The sequence below is a fragment of the Phodopus roborovskii genome, unplaced genomic scaffold (assembly GCF_943737965.1).
Source record: "Phodopus roborovskii unplaced genomic scaffold, PHOROB, whole genome shotgun sequence".
NCBI lineage: Eukaryota > Metazoa > Chordata > Mammalia > Rodentia > Cricetidae > Phodopus > Phodopus roborovskii.
Window position 1 is genome coordinate 5,981,648 of NW_026126588.1, and position 18,840 is coordinate 6,000,487.

The 18,840-nt window shown below is 41.1% G+C and overlaps 1 protein-coding gene across 1 annotated transcript in view; it reads left to right on the forward strand.

The window, feature by feature from the left end:
• Opn5 (opsin 5) overlaps nucleotides 1–18,840 on the forward strand; it is a 47,738-nt gene that overhangs the window by 26,705 nt on the left and 2,193 nt on the right. The window contains exons 6-7 of the mRNA XM_051204347.1: nucleotides 3,698–3,939; nucleotides 7,920–7,977. Coding sequence (XP_051060304.1) covers nucleotides 3,698–3,939; nucleotides 7,920–7,977 — 300 coding nt within the window. The remainder of the gene's footprint in view (nucleotides 1–3,697; nucleotides 3,940–7,919; nucleotides 7,978–18,840) is intronic.

Below are 18,840 nucleotides of genomic sequence, written 5' to 3' on the forward strand. Positions count from 1 at the left end.
AACTGGGCTCCTGAAATGACTGTGCGTAGAGCAGCAGAGCTTTTGTACTTCCCGGAGACCATGGGGTTAAATGAGGACCTAGGCAGACCATAGAGAGACACAGTATCACATAGCCGAAGACTCTGCAGACTTCCACCATATCCCTCACGCTGAGAGGAAGGGAACTCCTACCTTAGAACCTTGCCTGCTCTGATGATTATGAGTCACGTGTAACTTCAACTATTTAAACTCAGCCACATCACTTTATGGCTATGCTAACTAGTTAATTCATTGAGCACACACTGGTAATATTGCTTTGTAATAGTTATTGCCAACTAGAACCAGGGAATACTGACATCCTTAGGTCTTCTGCAGTGCAGACTTATTTAAAACGAACGGCGTTGCAGATGTGTGACTCTTTTGTACAAGCTAAACATGAATTCTGTGAATTTCCTCCCACAAAACTGTCTAATTTAAGGACTGGAGGTTTTAGTGCATTGTCAGTGAACTAAGAAACAAAGATGAGAGTGAAATCATTAAAAAATGAACTACCTAGGAAGGGTGCTGGATGCTGGGTGCTGGGGCCTCTGTTAGCACTGGTTTAAGAATACATAAGAAGTAAATGCTGGAAGATTGAAATGAGATTGAATTGGGTAAAATGAGGACTGAACTGATGAAATGTTTAAGCCCAGGTAAAGCTCTGGAAAAATGTCATAAAGGTTTCAGAAAGTGTGTAGCAAATATATTAGAAAAGCTTAAACATCAGTTAATTATCTTTTTGTGGTATATTGTGTGTGTCTGTGTGTGTGTGTGTGCACGCACGCGCACACACGTGCCCATGTTTGTCACATTGCATGTGTGGATGTCAAAAGACAGTTTGCAGGAATAGGTTCTCTCGTTCCCCCATGTGAGTCCTTGGGATCAAACTCAGGTTGTCAGGCTTGGTAGCAAACTCCTTTACTCTGTTATCTCTCTGACCCAGATTTAGTATCTAAATGATTGATATTTTATGCGTATCATTTAAAGTGAGGTCATAGGAAATGGATGTGCCTTGCACCCACACACAAGCCCATTCTTTTCACACATCTCAACCTTCCTCTTTGTGTGTGTGTTTGTGTGTGTGTTCATCTGTGTGTGGATATGTGCAGGTGAGTACAGGTACCTGAAGCATAAGAGGCACTGGATTCTCTGGCACAGGAGTTACAAATGGTTGTGAATGCTGGGAATTGAACTTGAGACCTCTGTAAGTGCAGGCTGCTCTCTTTAACTACAGATCCATCTCTGTCTCTCCAGCTTCCTGAACCTGAAATATTTGAGTGGAATTCTGTAACCTCAGACTTTCGAACAAATTTTCCAGTCTCTCTCTCTCTCTCTCTCTCTCTCTCTCTCTCTCTCTCTCTCTCTCTGTGTGTGTGTGTGTGTGTGTGTGTGTGTGTGTGTGTGTGTGTATGTGTTTCTGGCTATGGAGGACATGCTAAGCTAATGTTCAATTCCAAACTCAGCCTCTTGCTTCATCCTTACAAATCTCACAAAGGTGGGTTTCCATGGCAACACATCTCATATCCATGCTGCTCTTTAGGTCACAGATAGACAAGCTTTGAATCATTCCCCGTGTATAATAATTATGCACCTACTAATTCATATGGAAATGCACATACATATGTACGTGCTTATACAAGACACATACACACACGTTTTATTATCAGACAAATAACATCCAGCTGTGATACTTAAACAAAGGAGCATCTATAAATATTTTAACATGTTTGTACATGTTGGGTCTCCCTCCTCTTCATAGCATATCATGACCAGGATATCAGGAATGGTTGTTATCTTTTGAAGTCAAATGAGAGGAAGAAGTAATGAGACCTTTGTTAACATCTTGCATCTTCCCGAGATTTGAGGAAACTCAGAGATAAAATTGAGGATTGCTAAATCTCAAAGATGAATCTGATTAAGACCCCCATTCCTGTTTCTGTAGTGAGGGGAATTTAGTACTCCTATTGGTCAGATTTGAGTCCTGTGCTACCTATCATGCCAACTGAAATTCAAATGAATGCAAACAAATAAAAGGGGAAGCATACTAAGTGCTGATTTAAATATAGTTTTGTTATTTATCTCACCAGAAAAACAACAGTGTAAGGATACTTAAGTTAGTAATGAAATAGCTCACTTAAAATGAAAACCAGAGCCTGGACTTCATTTCCTAGTGTTAGTGCTTTAACTGAAAATCTTGTTTAGACATTTGTCTAAATAAATCTGTTAAGGGTGGAGATTCTAAGTGGGCAGGGATGTGTCTTTCTTTCTTTCTTTCTTTCTTTCTTTCTTTCTTTCTTTCTTTCTTTCTTTCTTTCTTATTTGTTTTATATAACCAAGTCCATTTAACTGAAAACAAACATTTATAGACAATATTTCCTTTCTGTGTCCTCCGAATGAAACAGATTCTCAGTACTACTTGTTAGGTGAATGAACAAACAGTGGTCTGTCTGTTTGCTCTTTCCTCCAGGAGATTTCTTTGTATGGGTTAATTAATCTTCCGCATTTCTTTTCATAAACCTCTGAGAGCTGCAGAGCAGGTAGCACTAATCAAAAACTCAGTAATACATTTTTACACAACCCTGAACACACTTGTATTCCCTCTCCTCTCAGCCTCAACTCTCTAAGCAGCTTTCCCACATCCATATGACTCACTCCTTTGTATATGTACAAACTCCATTCACATATGGGCCACTTCCCCCAGAGTGTCTCTCACTGCCATCACTTCAGCTTGCCCGATTGCAGGGTCTGTGCAACATTCTTCACGAAGCTCTTGGTTATTCCAATAACAAACAAACTCGTCCTCTGAGCTGGCACCAAATAATAGCCATGCTCTGCTATTGTTTGTACTCTAGAAGGAGACATCTCAGGAACTGGGATATGTTAGGATGTTCCAAAGCATTTGCTTTAGTGTCTTGTCCAAAGCATTTGCTAAAATTATTTGTTGATCTGAACGAAGGTAACCTGTTAGGATCAGCAGCTATAGGGACTAGTAAGGGTAACACTATTAAAGGGACTGAGTTTGGGATGGTGAATACTAGTGGGGATGTTTTAAACTATATTTCTAGTTATTCATTAGCCTGAAAATTAAGAGGTTATATTAATTTTGTGAGAGAAAAAACACTTTCCATATTGCTTTGGCTGAAGCTCTGCAACCTCTTTTTGTCTTTATATCTGGGAACTTTCTGTGATTTGAGCCTTAAACGTGTGAAAAACTTGAACCAGAAGAAACAACATTTAATACAAATCTTTGAAGAAAGTGCACATTAGAATTTCAAACCAGGGCAACACTTCTCAGTTTCCCAAGGCAAATGGAGATGATTTAAGATCTCATCAAGATGAACTTATTTTCTGTCAGGTCTTTAATGTGGGTTGAGAACTCTGGCAAGCTCAGGAGAACTGGCATCATTTTGTTATGATTTCTTGTCCCAAATGTGGGAAAATATGACAACTATTATAGGGTTATATTTTGGGTTGTTGGATACATTTGAATTCTAAAGCAGATGTGACAAATGGGAATGAAGAATTGTACCAAATTCTCAAATATTATTGGGAAGCAACCTCTGTGATCAAAAAGGGACTTTTTCAGAGTGAAGAACTTGCCCCTCTTTCACACCTGTCACTCATTCTGGATTGCCCATGAATTCCCTTGATTCTGCTGTCTCTTGTTTTCCTGTGTCAGGTGGCGATGCTGATTTGTGCTGGCTTCCTGATTGCCTGGATTCCTTATGCAGTGGTCTCTGTGTGGTCAGCTTTTGGAAGGCCAGACTCTATTCCCATACAACTCTCCGTGGTGCCCACCCTCCTTGCCAAATCTGCAGCAATGTACAATCCAATCATCTACCAGGTGATTGATTACAGATTTGCCTGTTGCCATGCTGGAGGTTTGAGAGCAACGAAGAAGAAGTCTTTGGAAGACTTTAGGTAAAATTCAGAAACTGGAAATGAATTGTATTTTCTTTCTCTTAAAACGATGTGGTGGCTTAAGCAGACAATTGGGTTCGAGCTGAGTTCCCAAGAAGCTGAGTTAAGAACGTTTTGTTTTCTGTTCATCAAAATTTCAAAACCAAGTGGTCAGATGTGTAAGGGCTGGATAATGAGCAGATACAGGGAGGCATTCCATTTTTGATCCTGGAGCAAGCAGATGCCAGGCTGTGTGCATTGGAACAATCACCATTGTGTCAGTGGTTGTGAACTTATTTTTAGGGGGATTAAAATCCATATCAGTGCAAGAGCACTGTTCTATGTGGCACTGATAAAACAGTAAATTCCTGTGAAAGAATCATTGGCTAAATTTTTAGCTACAATCAAAGGACTGAGACAGAAGTGAGGGAGAAAGGTGATGAACTCATTCCTCTCTGTTTTCTCTGTCAGGTTCTTTTAGTTATGGAGATAGATAGGTAGATAGATAGATAGAATCAGATGAAGAAACATGTTCAAGTAAGGGTACAACTGGGGAGGCCATTCATCTTTACACGGACAAAAAGAAGCAGGGTAGGAAACATCACCTAAATATTGGCCTCTTCATCTATACTCTTTTTGGTGCACAGAGTATAAGAGAGTCTGAGATTCCAGAACTATTTTTCCTAAAGATTCAATACTCAGAGTGAGTGAAGAGCTAGGATTGTAGGAGTGGGGTGGTCTCCTGTATCCTTTGGGTAAAAAGTGAAAAATGTATCTCAAGCTATTGTCTAGACTGAGGAGGTAGGGAAAGCTTCAGGACCTCCAATCCTCTAGTTATCACTTGGGGACAAAGTATTCAGGGCTTCTTTCTTTTTTATTTATTTTTTATTTTTATTTTACACATTGATCCTAGTTCTCTCTCCCTCCTCCTCCCTCTCTCCTTCCTCTCTCCCTCTCTCCCTCCCTTTTTCCCTCTCTCCCACCCTCCCATGCCCCCCCCCATCACCCTAGAGAAAGATGGCTAAGAAGACATGGAATTTTGCCTTCTGATACTCTGCTTGACCACATGACAGCTCTTTTGAACTTTAATTTTTTGTCCTATGAGTACATGATCATATTTATTAATGAATGATGATGTTGTCATTGTTGCTGTGACAAGGGGCAGGATCTGCAACTTGAGATGGGAAATTAGTGTTTAAGGCAGTAGTTTACAGTAGTCCAACTTTTGAGGGGCATATTAGTTGCTTAGAGCCTAAGATTGGGATGAGCTGATAATAGGAAGTTGTAGTGACTGAACAAAAGGATGTATGGGGAAGCCCTATGTGACGAATGTGGGTGGCATTTTACACTGTTTTTAGTTGATATCTTCTCTTTGGAAATGAATGGTTAAATCCAAATGCTACACTTGGTTGGAATGTAAAATGGAATAAAAAGAAAAAGGCACACAACAAAACCCAAATGCTAACATCCATGTTTGGGAAGTAGTAAAGCTTTGTCCTTTCCAGCTACTGATTCTTTATTGTGAATGCAGGTAGAGAGAATATTTTCTACAGAGGAGTTTTGTAGAAAGCAATGGGGACACTTTTTATTAAAAAATGAGACTGTGACAGGGATGGCTGGAAGGACATTTCACTTAACTCAGAATTTTGCTTTTGGACTGCTCTGTGATTTGCACACTTACTCACACGTGTGAGCAGTACAGAAATAATGTTTAGCAAGGGGCAAGGGATAGAGGGGCAGGAAGAGACTTTGGGGCACAGAGCCTTTAGAAAAACCAGTCAGGCAAGAGACAGCTCTGTTCACTTGTTCTCGTTAAACATTTATGTGGAATACGGTGACTGCTTTTCTGAAAAGAAGCAGGACTGTTTCATTTTCCCGAAGCTCCTGCTGCTTCTGGGGTAACTGGCATCAGGGATGAAACCGTGAGGAAACCTTGGATTCCACAGGCTGGAGTGTCTTCTGGGAGGCCATATTGAAGAGGTGTTAAGCTGCAGGCTTTAGAAGTGTCTGCTCCAGGGGATGGCAGAAGGGTGGCAGGTGGCCCTCAGAGTTTTTCTTATAAATAAAGTGAACAAAATGAATTCTTGTTTATCTTTGTGTTGCTAAGAGGCAAAGTGCTCCTAGGGTGAGGTGAGGTGTTGTGAGCCCAGTTCAGGACAAGTCAGTGGACTGAAATGGGATTAGCTGATGATATCTTAGCTCCTTCTGTTTTGGAAGTTGGAAATGTGTTTGCTTTGAGGAAGAAAATATTTGAATTTTAACAGAAAAGCTGCTGTGTAGAACATGATCCTGGGAAAATAAATGTCGAGATAATTTTAACAGCCCTAGAAAAGTTAAACTGAACCTTTCACAGACAAGTTCCCTGAAGTTTTGGCAGAAGGTAATGAGCCAGACAACAAACAAAAAGGCCCCAGAATTCTAAACACAGAGAAGAGTCTTGTTTGAAACAGCACTGTACTCTGCACTCGGATGTCAAGATGTAGTCTCTTGTGGCTGTGGACTTGAGATACCTCAGGAAGACTGAGAACTCCACCAGAGACTTGTCCGGGCTGGACCTGAGTTTCAGCCATTTGGCTGACTCACTCTCCCAGGTGATTCTCATCACAGCCATCTTTGAAATCTGGTGAAGCAGAGGCCAAGAAAGGATAATACTGGTGATGGAGAGCTATTTCGGTTAAATAAGGATCAGGATAAACAAATAGGCTGAATAGATGTTTATTCAGGGAGAAATAACTTACAACCTAGACAGATGAACAGCAGCAAGTTCCACTGGATGCTCTCCTCTCCGTGCCCTGCCAGCAAGAGAGAGTTCCCTGGCTCGTCCTCAGACCTCCTTCCACAGGTCACTTCCGCCCCTGGCTCCACTGCCCAATGGGCGTGGTCAGTGCCACAGAAGGAGCCAAAGTGAATATCCCACTACAGAGAGCAGAGGTACAGTTCTTTGCCTCAGCCTCCATGGAGACCTATGAGGTCATCTGGGGCTGATAATAGGGGAAAGAGACTCCGGTTGCTTCGGTAGAAAACAATATCCAAAGACTGAGTAGGCTGTGCTATAAAGGATGGGCTGATTTCACATTTCTTTTCTTTTCTTTTTAATTTAAATCAGAAATAAACATTTCCTTACATGTCATTCCCAGTTCCCTTTCCCTTCCCTCCTCCCCTGCCCCACACCAAACCTCTATCCCATCCCCTTTCTGCTCCCCAGGGAGGGTGAGGCCTTCCATAGGGGATCTTCAAAGTCTGTCATATCATTTAGAACAGGACCTAGGAATAAATACTGATCTTCTACCAAGGCCCCATAGATTGCCCAGGCCTCCTAACTGACATCCACATTCAGGGGGGGTCTATATCAGTCCCAGCTATCAGACTGGGTCCATGAGCTCCCCCTTGTTCAGGTCAGCTGTTTCTGTGCGTTTTTCCAACCTGGTCTTGACCCCCTTTATGGCTCAGCCATTAAAGGCTAGGCTCACAACCAAAAATATAAGGAGTTTACATTTCTACTATGTTAGATGATGCAGCCCAAGGGAAACCAACATTCCCAATTCTGGGATAACTCTTAGCCATTGAGTCTCCCTGACTGACCTAATTTGAAAGCTGCCTTTGCAGGCTCAAATGAATGAGTGTGATGAGTTACAACTTTCACAGCATAGGAACTTTGTTGCAGAGAAGCAGCCTGTATGTAGAAAGCTTTGCCCAAGATATTTTTTTCTTTTCGTTTTGAATATTCTGGATTTTTAGTTTCCTTCTCCTTTAAGATGAAATTTTACATGCATAGTGTTCCCCCGCCTCCCCCACAATTTGTTCTTGTTTATTTTTCTACCACTTGATGTGAAATAGTTTTCTTTTTAACTTTTGAAAATTCTGTAGATGTAGACAATATATGTAGATCACATCTAAGCTCCACTATCTCAGGCATCTCCAAATAAGTAGTGATGGTAGGTGGTTAAGCTGACGTGATAATATATTCCTTGTGCATTTCCATGTTTCCTCTCTGTTTCTAGGCTGCACACTGTATCCGCAGTCAGGAAGTCTTCTGCCGTCCTGGAGATCCATCAAGAGGTATGAAGATGGACACAGCATCACTCATGGACACACTTATTCACACACTTGCCTTTCCACTGCTCTTAACATTCAGTCGTGGCTTCACCCTTGCCTTTATATTATATTTTTATATTTTGTATATTTCCCCTCTTTCTCTTGAAGTCAGGGTTTGTTGGGAAATTGCAAATGGAAACTAGGCTAGGACTTTCTGAATATTAGGAAAGAAATCCCTGATACTTTCTTTTCCTTATGTCAAACCTATCCCATGCCAAACAGGATTTGCCTAAGATATTAAGAAAAAAAATGTTTACAAGTTTTATTTATTAGGGTATTGTTTTACTTATACCATCATGACATCTTCTTTATCATCGTCATCATCATCATCATCACCATCTTCATCTTCATCTTCATCATTTCTTATTGTAGGGCCAGGGATGATGTTCCTTAGGTTTGCTTAGGCAGCTGATCACTGGGGCAGTGTAGGACCATGGTAACTTGGTAGGCACTAGATTCTCACAGCTCTCCTCTGCTGAATAAGGGTCAAACTTTATGCTGGTGTCGATGAGAAGGAGATCTCAAGGGAAATCAGCTTTGTCTGAAAACCCTGAATAGTTTTCATGTGTCTCTGATTTTGAAGGCAAAAATAGTTCCCATTGATGATAGTTTCATTCATCTGTGTTTTCATTAGGTTCTAGCTAATTATATACAGAAAACAGTTTAGGACATTACCAGCCATCAGTACCCTAAGGAAGGGATTTAGTGTCTGTACTGTTTGTAAACACTATTTCTTTTCTTTGCTTGCTCTTTGTAACCTTAGTTCTTTTTGATATTGTTCATTTTATATCCACAAGTATTCTTTGAAGCCCAAGGTTAAAGAGTTAAAAATTGTGAATGAGAAGGAAGGATTTCAAAAACAGATTTGTGTCCTTTAAATGCTAAAGAGAAGAATACTAGGTGCAGATAGGTATTCATTTCATCAGTGGTCATTTGATTTTCTTTCCTTATCTGAGGAATAGGCCCAAGCAGGTATCCCCCATGCTTCTGCATTCTGTCTACCTCCAAGTCTCCTGTGAGCATAGTCTTGTCCATCAGCCTTTTTTCTACTGATAACTTCTAGGGAGAAAAGCAAGAATTGAGTGGCCTCTCCCCAGCACTGAGGATCTAATTACTCCTTGCATTTGAAGGATTATAGAGAACCAGTCACTCACAAAAGGCTCAGCCTTTTGTGTTTGATGCCTTCAATTCCCTGTGTTTATTTTCCTTGAGGGTTGCAGTAGGAATGAAGAAGGAGTTTGTGCATGTTATTGGCTTGAGGTAAGTGTTAAGTAGATGCATCAGGCATCTTAAGAAGGAGGCCTGCAACTAAAGCAAAGGTTAGCATCTCTGCCTGGGACTCAGGGTTACTAAATGAAGACTGAGCAAGGACACAATTGTCATTAGAAGGGAGTGGCCAACTGCTCCTAGATAGATGTGTCATTATAGAGATGTGAGAGTGAGGAGCCTACATGGAGGGGTAAAGGTTTAGAGCACAGACCTAGACTGCCTGAGTTTGTGCCCTAGCGCTGTGCCTTTGGCAAGCTTGCAAAGTGGGGAAAGGAGACAATGGTATCAAAGTATGTTGCCAGGTGTGGATGAGTGAATAGGAAAAAGCCATTCAGCATCCTCCCTGTAGGCACAGTCTAGTCACCTCCTCACGAAAGCAGGGAAGGGAAGAGTGAGTTGTGTGTGTCAGTATTTCTTCATGAACGATTGTGTTAATGGGGATTATCTACTTCTCTGAGCTCATTTGTTCAGAAAGGCTGTATCTTTCCCCCTTATATCCAAAGTTATATTTTCCTTGTATTTTCACTTTGAAAGTGCCATTTGCTTCTAGTACCCCCCTGACCCACATACACATTTCCAAGTGAACAAACCCTAACTTATTGGCGGAGGTGTCAATCATCTAATCCACCTAGGAAAAAATGAACCAGGTTTTCCAGGAGGTATGTGGGCTTTATGAAGACTGCCCAGAATTAGCTGGGGAGCTATGCATTTTGACATGTTATGCACATAGAGCCAAATCCATATGACAAAACAGGCTGATGAAATATTTTAAAGTGTTGGGAGTGGATAATAATGTCATCAAGGCAGCGAGTTACAGTCCGCATTCCCAGAGTGGATTAGTTGGCACCTTTCTCTAAAAATGCCACCAGGTCTGAGACTTATACAAACACTTCCAAGGGCTTGTGTTGCAGCCATTTGCTGCCAGTGAGAGACTGGTAAACTAGCCAAAGGATAATCCTAGCCTGAAGTAGAGCCTGAGTGTGAGGTAATTGTGAGTTTGTTTCCTTAGGATGGAGAAAGACTCAGGCACTCTCATAAAGAGGGTATCTCTTCAATCTAGGGATGACTTTATTCTAAGATGAGAGTATATCCTAGCCCTGCTTTTTTTTAAAAGCCATTTTCTGCTACCAATATATGGAGGACCTGGACAGATCTAGAACACAGATGTTGGGTCAGCCTGGGAACTAGACCAGATAGGCGCCTATAGAGAAACAGCTGGCTCATAGGTGTTCATGAGAAGAGCTAACACAGCCAACATATATATATATATATATATATACATATATATATATATATATATATATATATATATATATATATAAGCTGTTTAAGTATGGTAGGCATTAGAACAAGAATGTAGGTGCATGTCAGCATCTGAGAGCCAGAGCCATTTCCAGTCCTATTGTGTTGCAGAGGCTGCTATTAGTCAAGGCTTTGCCAATGAAGATGGGCATTAGAGGACCGCGAGTCGGTGACTATGTGGGCAGAAGAGGGCGGCAGCTTGTCCCAGAAAAACCTGGGGCAAAAGTTAGCTCATAAATGCTGAGATACAAAGCTGTCATGTGTGGATTCTTTAGATTTATTTTTGAAATGCTTATCTTTACCCCACGCTCTAGATAAAACTCTAACAGTGGTTATTATAGCAATAATTTAGCAGGCACAGGTCCAATATCTGTCTGCTGTCTTATGCTAGGGCACAGTAAGTTTCCTTAGAAGTCACATTGATGTTTGTACATTGAGGGTCAGAAATGCCTAAATAGTTCCGAAGCTTGGGGATTTTCATCTTTGTTTCCACAGTCAGGTGACTGGAGAGGGGAAGGAGGGGATGATGGAGTACATTCAGCAGCTTAGTGCCTTGGTTTCAATCAGCATTGTCTGGATGTCATTTAATACGGCTCTTAGTTAACGGTTTATCAATCAATACAAGTCATTTTCGAGTAGACGAAAATCGGTCTTATCAGCCAGGCTGCTGCCGCTGCTGTTTAAGTGTCTTACAAAGAATTCCAGATTAACATCTGAGTGGCAAAATGGCTAAAATTATAGGAGAAACTATGCTTTCCCAGATCCACCACACCGCTTTCACGTCTGACAAATATAGATTAGAATTATGGGAAATACGAGGTAGTGAGTCCCAGAAGACAGCCTACGTTATACTGATTCCGGTGAGTGCACATTGTCATGGTGCAATCACATTACAGTGGGCACACAATTAAAGATTGTATGAAAGTTTGAAGCTCAGGGTGCTCACCAAGTAAGTTCTCCATGGAAAATATTGCACCTATTATGGTTTAAGTCTGTTACAGAAGTCTACAAACCATAGCCCGTGGGCCAAGTCTAGCTCACTCACTATTGTCCACAGATGCTTGCTGTTTTGAGTAGTTGAGAGACTCAGTGTTGCAAAAGGTTTTTAACTCCCAAACCTTTATCTTAGGTTTTATAAAATATATACTGTTGTACTTTATAGAAGATTGTTGCCAAAAATTTCCTCATTATCAAAAAATTCCAGGAGACATTCTTTGTTTTCCATCAGAAAACTAAACCATAGAGAAATGATATGGTCTACTCATGGCAGAGCTGGGCTTCCTCTCTCTCAGTCAGCCTGGAGCACCTGTGCTCTGTGATTGACGGATCTATTCTGCATTTAGATTTTCTTTTTTCCTGTTGCTCACTTTAAAATCATCGTCAGTAGCCCTGACAATACTTCCTTCTCTGTGCTGTAGATACAAACGCAATGGAGAGCTAAGAGCTGATTGCCATTTCCTTTGAGACCCTGTACACCAAGCTCTAACCTCATGGGGTAAGGAAACAGTTGTGTGGGGCTGCAGTCATAGCTGAGAGTGAATTCCAGTAGCAGCATCTATTGAGTGCTTTCTTTAGAGGAGGTAGGCACAAAACAAAATGTGCTTCTTGTATGAAAAGATGTCATGGTGTGGCAGAACAAACATGAGTAAGTAGATAGTTGTACTACATCCCGGGAGATGTTATGATCGACATTACCAAGGGATATAAGGAGATTGTTCTGAACCACATGGTGTGGGGAAGAGTTGGGACCAGAGATGATCTTGGAAGAGGCAGTTTCAGATAAGAGTTGTTTAGTATTTGGGTGAGTCTTAAAACAAGAGAGTTTTGTGAGGATGAGCACATCATATATTCTAGGATAGTATTGCCAAGCTCGGTAGTATGCAAGGAAAGGGGCCATCATGGCCTTTGAGCATCATGCCACTAAGGTCAAAAGCCTCCATTGTTTTTAGTTAGTGTGGAAAAGCATGAATTTTTAGTGCCTGCAAGTTATTTCAGATTTCCATTTTAGATGATAGACATATTGGGCCTTGTTCGGGCCCGAGTATTGCCCTATAGTAGAACTGCCTGCAATGTGTATTTAATATGTGAATTTCCTGGCCCCTTTCCACAACCTGTGGACTGGTATCTGTGTGTCTATATTAAAATGAGTGTCCTAGCTAATTGTCAGATAGTCTATGTATGTCAAATAAAGGCTGATGAAGGCCCAAAGAGTGGTGCCTGGTCTATAGAGGAAAGATAGTTAAAAATCAGAACTATTTTAGAAGTAAAAATGAACAAGTGTTGGTGTTGGGTTGAGGCTTAGATATTGAAATAAATACCATTTCTAATTTAAAAACTCCAGGCTTAGATTATTAATGAAGTAGAGAATTTCTTTCCCTCCTATTCAGAACCTTGCCTATTTCAATTCATGGAGTTGCCAGAGAGCTTACCTTTTGTTCACTCAGAAATGAAACATGCCAGTCAGCTTGGAAATGAATGCCCAGTTTATTTCCCCATGATTCAAAACTATGCCCAGAACTGTAAGATGCAATGTGTATTTATACATATTTGCAGTCAAGAGTCTAATACACAAGATAGCCTATTCATGAAACTGAATTAGCATAGGTGAGATGGAGTCTGGCACATGGTAACTCAGTTTAATTAAGAAGTCTGTTCTAGGAGCAGATTGTCCACTAGAGAATGAATGAAGATCTATTTAGGAACCACCATCACAATGAAGCCTCCCCTCCCATGGGAAAATGTTATTTGATTAATTCTCCCCCCCCCACAAAGTCATCCTACACATTTGTTGATCAAATGAAATCCTCTGACTACACAGTGCCACAAGCTCACTGTCATTGAAAGTAGGACAAATGTTCACCCATATGTGTTCAAAGGACAAGAGCATTGACTGTTCTGAACTTATGAGAGAATGACACAGAGCTTGTCTTAACTCCAGCACATTCTTAAGCACCATGCATATTGGGAAAAAAAACATTGCTAAAACAATCATCAGAAGTAGTTTTGGCCCCTGGTTAGTTACACCACCTTGGCTCCCTTAGCTTGTAATATTGAGTAGGTCATGAGCCTAGTTCTGAGGGTACTTGTTCTATAACAAGAAAGGCTGTGGATTCATGGGCACACAGAACATCTGATAGTTTAAGTGACCAGGGAGGAGGTTTTGAACAAATCTGTAGCCAACTCCAAGAAGGGTGAATTTCATTCTAGGTAATGATTCAAAGACAAGGACATGTTGGGTGACGATGAAAGTGGCCTAGAGACAAAAGGGGCCTGATATATAACTGTGGTCATTAGAAGGTTCAGAAAGGCATTTGGATGAAAGGCACTTAGGTTCCAGAGTCTGCAAGTCTGTCTGCCTGTGGACAAGAGGGCAGTTCCCAGAGAAACTGTCCTTGAGAAGTGGATTCACACAGCACTTACCCTTTCGCTGTATATGGAACATGTAGGGCTGCATTTAATTTTGTGCTTTTTGCTGAAGCCTAAGTTTTGCTTCACTATAAGGGAGAGGGCACACCCAAAAACCCCAAAGTGCTTATCCTGTATGTGGGATCTGCTGAGAAGGTGGTTTACAAATGTTAGCTCTTTGGTTTCCCACTTCTAGCCTATTTATCCCGCTAGGAGAAAGAAATTAACAGTGTAAAGCAATGGCATGGCCTAGCAGCATTGAAGCCCATTATTTTGTTTTAAAACAGTGATGGAGTTACTGAGTGCTAGAAGCCCATCCTCACCCTTCTAATCCCTGACTAGTAAATAAAGACCTCTGTTTTTTTCCCCCCTAACCTGTCTTGTGAAAGTTCCTTTGGACAGCCTGATTCAGGACACCAGGCCGTGTGTCTACCCGAGGCAGCTTCAGGCCACTTCTGGAATATGACTTGTTTTTATCATGCAGATGTGAATATGGATTGGTCAAAATGTATTTTTTGGCTAGAAATGCAATGTGGGCTCATGTAAGTAGAAATGTCAATTTTTGAATGTTGAATTCCTTCTTTTTTAGCCCTCCAAGGATGTCCCTCCTTAAAGATTTTGGGAAATTTGTAGTCAAAGCAGGTCAACCTATTGTAAGCTTGGAGAGCCACCATCTCCATGACTCAATATAACACATTTTTTTTTTAAACTTATAAACCAGAACAAAAGTGGTGACCTTAACTTTATAGGTAACTCTTAGGTGAAGAAGAAAGTCATTGTGCCTGACTGGGGGAGAGAGCAAACAGGAATTTTAGCGGGTGGAAACAAACCCAAGCGCCTTCTACATTTTGATTGTATTATAAATACAAACTAGATAAATGAGAATGGCCATCCAGGAGTCCATGAAATTGGCCAGTTGGGAAATGACTAATGCTGGGACACAAACTTTGGTGACAGGGAGGTTTAAGCCATAAAACACAGGACTTACTTCTGCAAGTACCTTAATTGCTCATAATTAGGAAGAACATGGCAGGTTTTAAAACAATGGCATTTGGAATAAAAGAACATTTAGGGAGAATTTGTTCAAAAGGTCAAATGTGATCGCTGCTTGCTGATTTCACTTTTAGTAGGAAAGACAATTCCTACTAAATAATTACAATGAATTAGCACTTTGGCAGGAGAAAAGGATTCTGGTCCCAGTGAAACTTCCTTAGGATTCCCTGGCTGTCGGAAACCCCAAAGATGGCTTCAGTTAAGATGTTGACTAGACACAGGTCTTCAAGTCAAGTTCACTACTGCATGGGAACCGATCGTAATCTTAGTCCTGTCAAAATTTCACTTGACTTTGAATGCAGTCACATATCTGGCAGGCAGGTAGGAGAGAAGACTAATTTAAGGATGTAGTTCATGCTCTGGGTTTAAAATGCAAAACCTTTGCGGGAAGGTTCAAAGTGTAGCCAGGCTGTTCTAGTACCCCCACACACCCCACATGGACTTGCTTTGAATGTTATCATCGTGAGGGACGGACAGCTTCTGGTTTTAAAGTGTGAGAAGAGCTTCACTCCCAAGTTTGTTAAGGAAACCTCTGCTTGACTAGGAGTGTAAACCCCAGGGCAGTAGCCATTTTTCTTAGGTTTGTTGTGTATATTAAAAGATTGTCTACAGCTGGTGAACTGACTTGGAGGATACTGGTACCCAGCACTAAGCCTGCTCAGCTGAGATTGATTCCCAGGATCCACACTGTGGAAGGAAGGATAGAACTGACTTGGGAAAGTTTTCCTCTGCTCTCTGCTTGCATGCTATGGGACATGAGTGCTTCTCCCTCCCCCAATGCACACAAAATAAATAAATAACATGTAATACGCTAAAAAAAAAAGTGAGTAGTAGGTACACATGTATTTTTTTTTCTGGTTTATTAAATGTGTTTTCTAAGAATTCCATAGAACTTTTTAGACATGTGGGGAAGAGGATGCATAGTGTGAACAGTGTAATGAGGTATTTTGTATTCATCACCCAGCTTCAGTAATGGCTAACTGCCCACGACCTTTCTTCTTTCATAAGCCTGACTGGAGGGCACGTAGAAACCGAAATTTCATGGGAAGGAAACAAAGTGCCCTGAAATTCAGTGAACTAGAAACAAAAACTAGATGCAGCCATCCATTTCTCCTCATATTTAGGAAATATTCCTAAACTAAATTGATTTATTTGTGAGTTTCAAGGTGGGGAAGCACATTGCCGTGGTCTGAGCTGGTTCTTCCCTTCCTCTATGCAGGTCTCTGGGATTGAACTCGGGTTTTCAGGCTTGGTGGCAGGTGCCTTCACCTGCTGAATACCTTTGGTGTCCCCCTTTCTCACATTTTGAAGAGCTTAACATAGTGTAATGAAAATCTGATTTGCGAGAGCATTATTTCTTGAAGTTTCACCCCATGAATCCCAGTCCTACAAAGTTTCTGTAGGAAGAAGGCATTTTCATCTCCAAGCATGTCATGCAAAGTGTAGATAGCATGGCCCCCATCTTGAAGAGTTGGCCTGTGCACTAATGGTACTTAGCACATTCATGGTCTCCTCATTGGAGTTTACTCATTCTAAACTTAATTGGATCTGGAAATCCTTGTGATAGGGAAGATATTTGGAGAAAGACTATTTCTAAGACTGATCAGGCACTCACTGTATGTTGAACTCGATGTCAAATCCTCCTATATGGCTTAGTTCCTTCAGTTAATCCTCACTTAGATAGTCAAGGTCATCGGGATTTACTCATGAACACATCATCCCTGTTTCAGAAGAGGAAATTGAGACTCAGAAAATGCTTCCATAGCACATGAACTTGTATAGGTTTTCTGGGGCTGCACGACACTCCTCAAGCCCGAGTTCTTAAGCACCACAGTACATTTGACAGGGCAGTTGGCAGCAGCTGGTGACCTGAGGGACCTTTGGTGGTTCTAACATAATTTGGGTTCCTTGTAGAGACAGGGAAAAACAAAAACAAAAACAAAAAAAAAAAAATCAGGCAAGAGCCAGTAGGATTTTGTTTAACAGTTATTTTCAGTTTCCATCACACTGTGTGCTCTTGTTAAAGCTCCCTTGTCATAACTAAACTTTCCAATGCCTTTGAAAAGGGGAGGAAGGATGTACTTTTCCTGTTCAGCAGCTAAGGCAGAGAAAACGCATGCCCCACCAAGGTCATAAGCACATCTGGGGACTGGAATTAGAACCTGTTCTGTCCGGAATGAGTAGTTTGTTTTGGATGCATAGATAGACTTCATCTATAATAAATAGAATGTACCCCGCATATCTGTATTGTTCTAGTTGATATAGCTGGGAAGGCTGGGGACTAGGACATGGATTATCACCTTTATCCAGACCCACAGCATAGAGGTAAATGTCCCACTGGGAACACTTTTCTCAGAATCTCTCAGAGGCAGGAGCTCATGCTTTCATTAGCATTTAAGGGCTGATCTGTTAATGGCCATGGCATCCTTTCCCTCATTCAGACCAGGGGGGCTCACTGATGCTCATTGTGATACCTACCATCCCTGTTGTGCTTTGTAAACTCTAGTCTTTATCTCCTGTGTGGCGTAGTTTCTGTGGAATCTGTCAGTGGTTCATTAGTGGACTTACCCACGATGCTTTTACAAAAGGCCAGAATAGACTCATGGAAGAGACATGTCTCACCGATGGCATTCATTCTTCAAGGTCAAAGTGTTGCCTCCTAGGTAACATGTTAATTATATTATCTAATTAGTACAAACTTATGCAAAATCTTATAAGTATACAGTTCTGTTTAATGCATCGTGGGAAGCAGGACAGCTGTATGATGGCTACAGAGAATTAAGCACCAACATTAGCAGAGGTTTTGCAAAAACAAAACATCAAAAACACAACAAAAACTTCCCCACCCCACAAAACAAAACAACACCCCCAAATCTCTAATTCACCAAGCTTTTATTTGGCTGAGCTCCACTTGCATGGAGATAGGAAATATTAGGCTAGATGGCTGCTAAGAATGAACATTTTCAGTTCCTTCAAGTAGGTCAAGGTAAGCAAATGTGATTTCTCCCGCCACGTGCTTACCAAGGGTAATTCAGCTTTAGTATTGCATGCATCTGGGTCATAAAATTATGTAATAAGCATTCATTTATTGCAGGTGATTAAAAGGGAATGTCCCTAGGTAAATTAAAAGAGGAAAGAGCCAGAGTGAAACATCCCATTATTTATTATATCTAATCTCATAATTAAGAGGGGTGTAAACTTATAGCTTGCTGCTAAGAAGACAGAGCCACCAAAATACAGCAGGCAGCATTGAGCCCGAAAGGAGAAACCAGAAAGTGTTCAGCATGGTGAGATGGAGAAGGGAGCTGATCTGAAGATGAGCTCGGTACTTCCTCTATCTGACAATTTTCATGTGTTATCACCGTACATACTACTCTGGTGTGATTTGAAAATCAGTGTCCAAACGCAGCAACACTGCTCATTTCAGAGTAAAAACACACTTTCTTGGATCACCAGCCCCCAAATCATGACATGGAGACTTAGTATTAATTAAGAATGCTTGGCCTTAACTTGGGCTTGTTCCACCATTTTTTATAACTTAAATTAACCTGTTTCTCTTCGTCTACAATTTTTTTTTCCCTCAGAGCTTTTTACCTTTCTTTCATTCTGTATGTCCTACTTTGTGTCAGACAGACTGGCAGCTATGGGCATCTCCTTCTTTTTCTCCCTCATTCTTTCCTCTTGTTCCTGTGAGCCTAGATTCCCCCTCCTCCTTATTCTCTCTTCCTTCCAGCCTCCTGTCTAGGTATTGGTCATTCAGCTTTTCATCAAGCAGTTGGGTGCCTTCGGCAGGCAAGG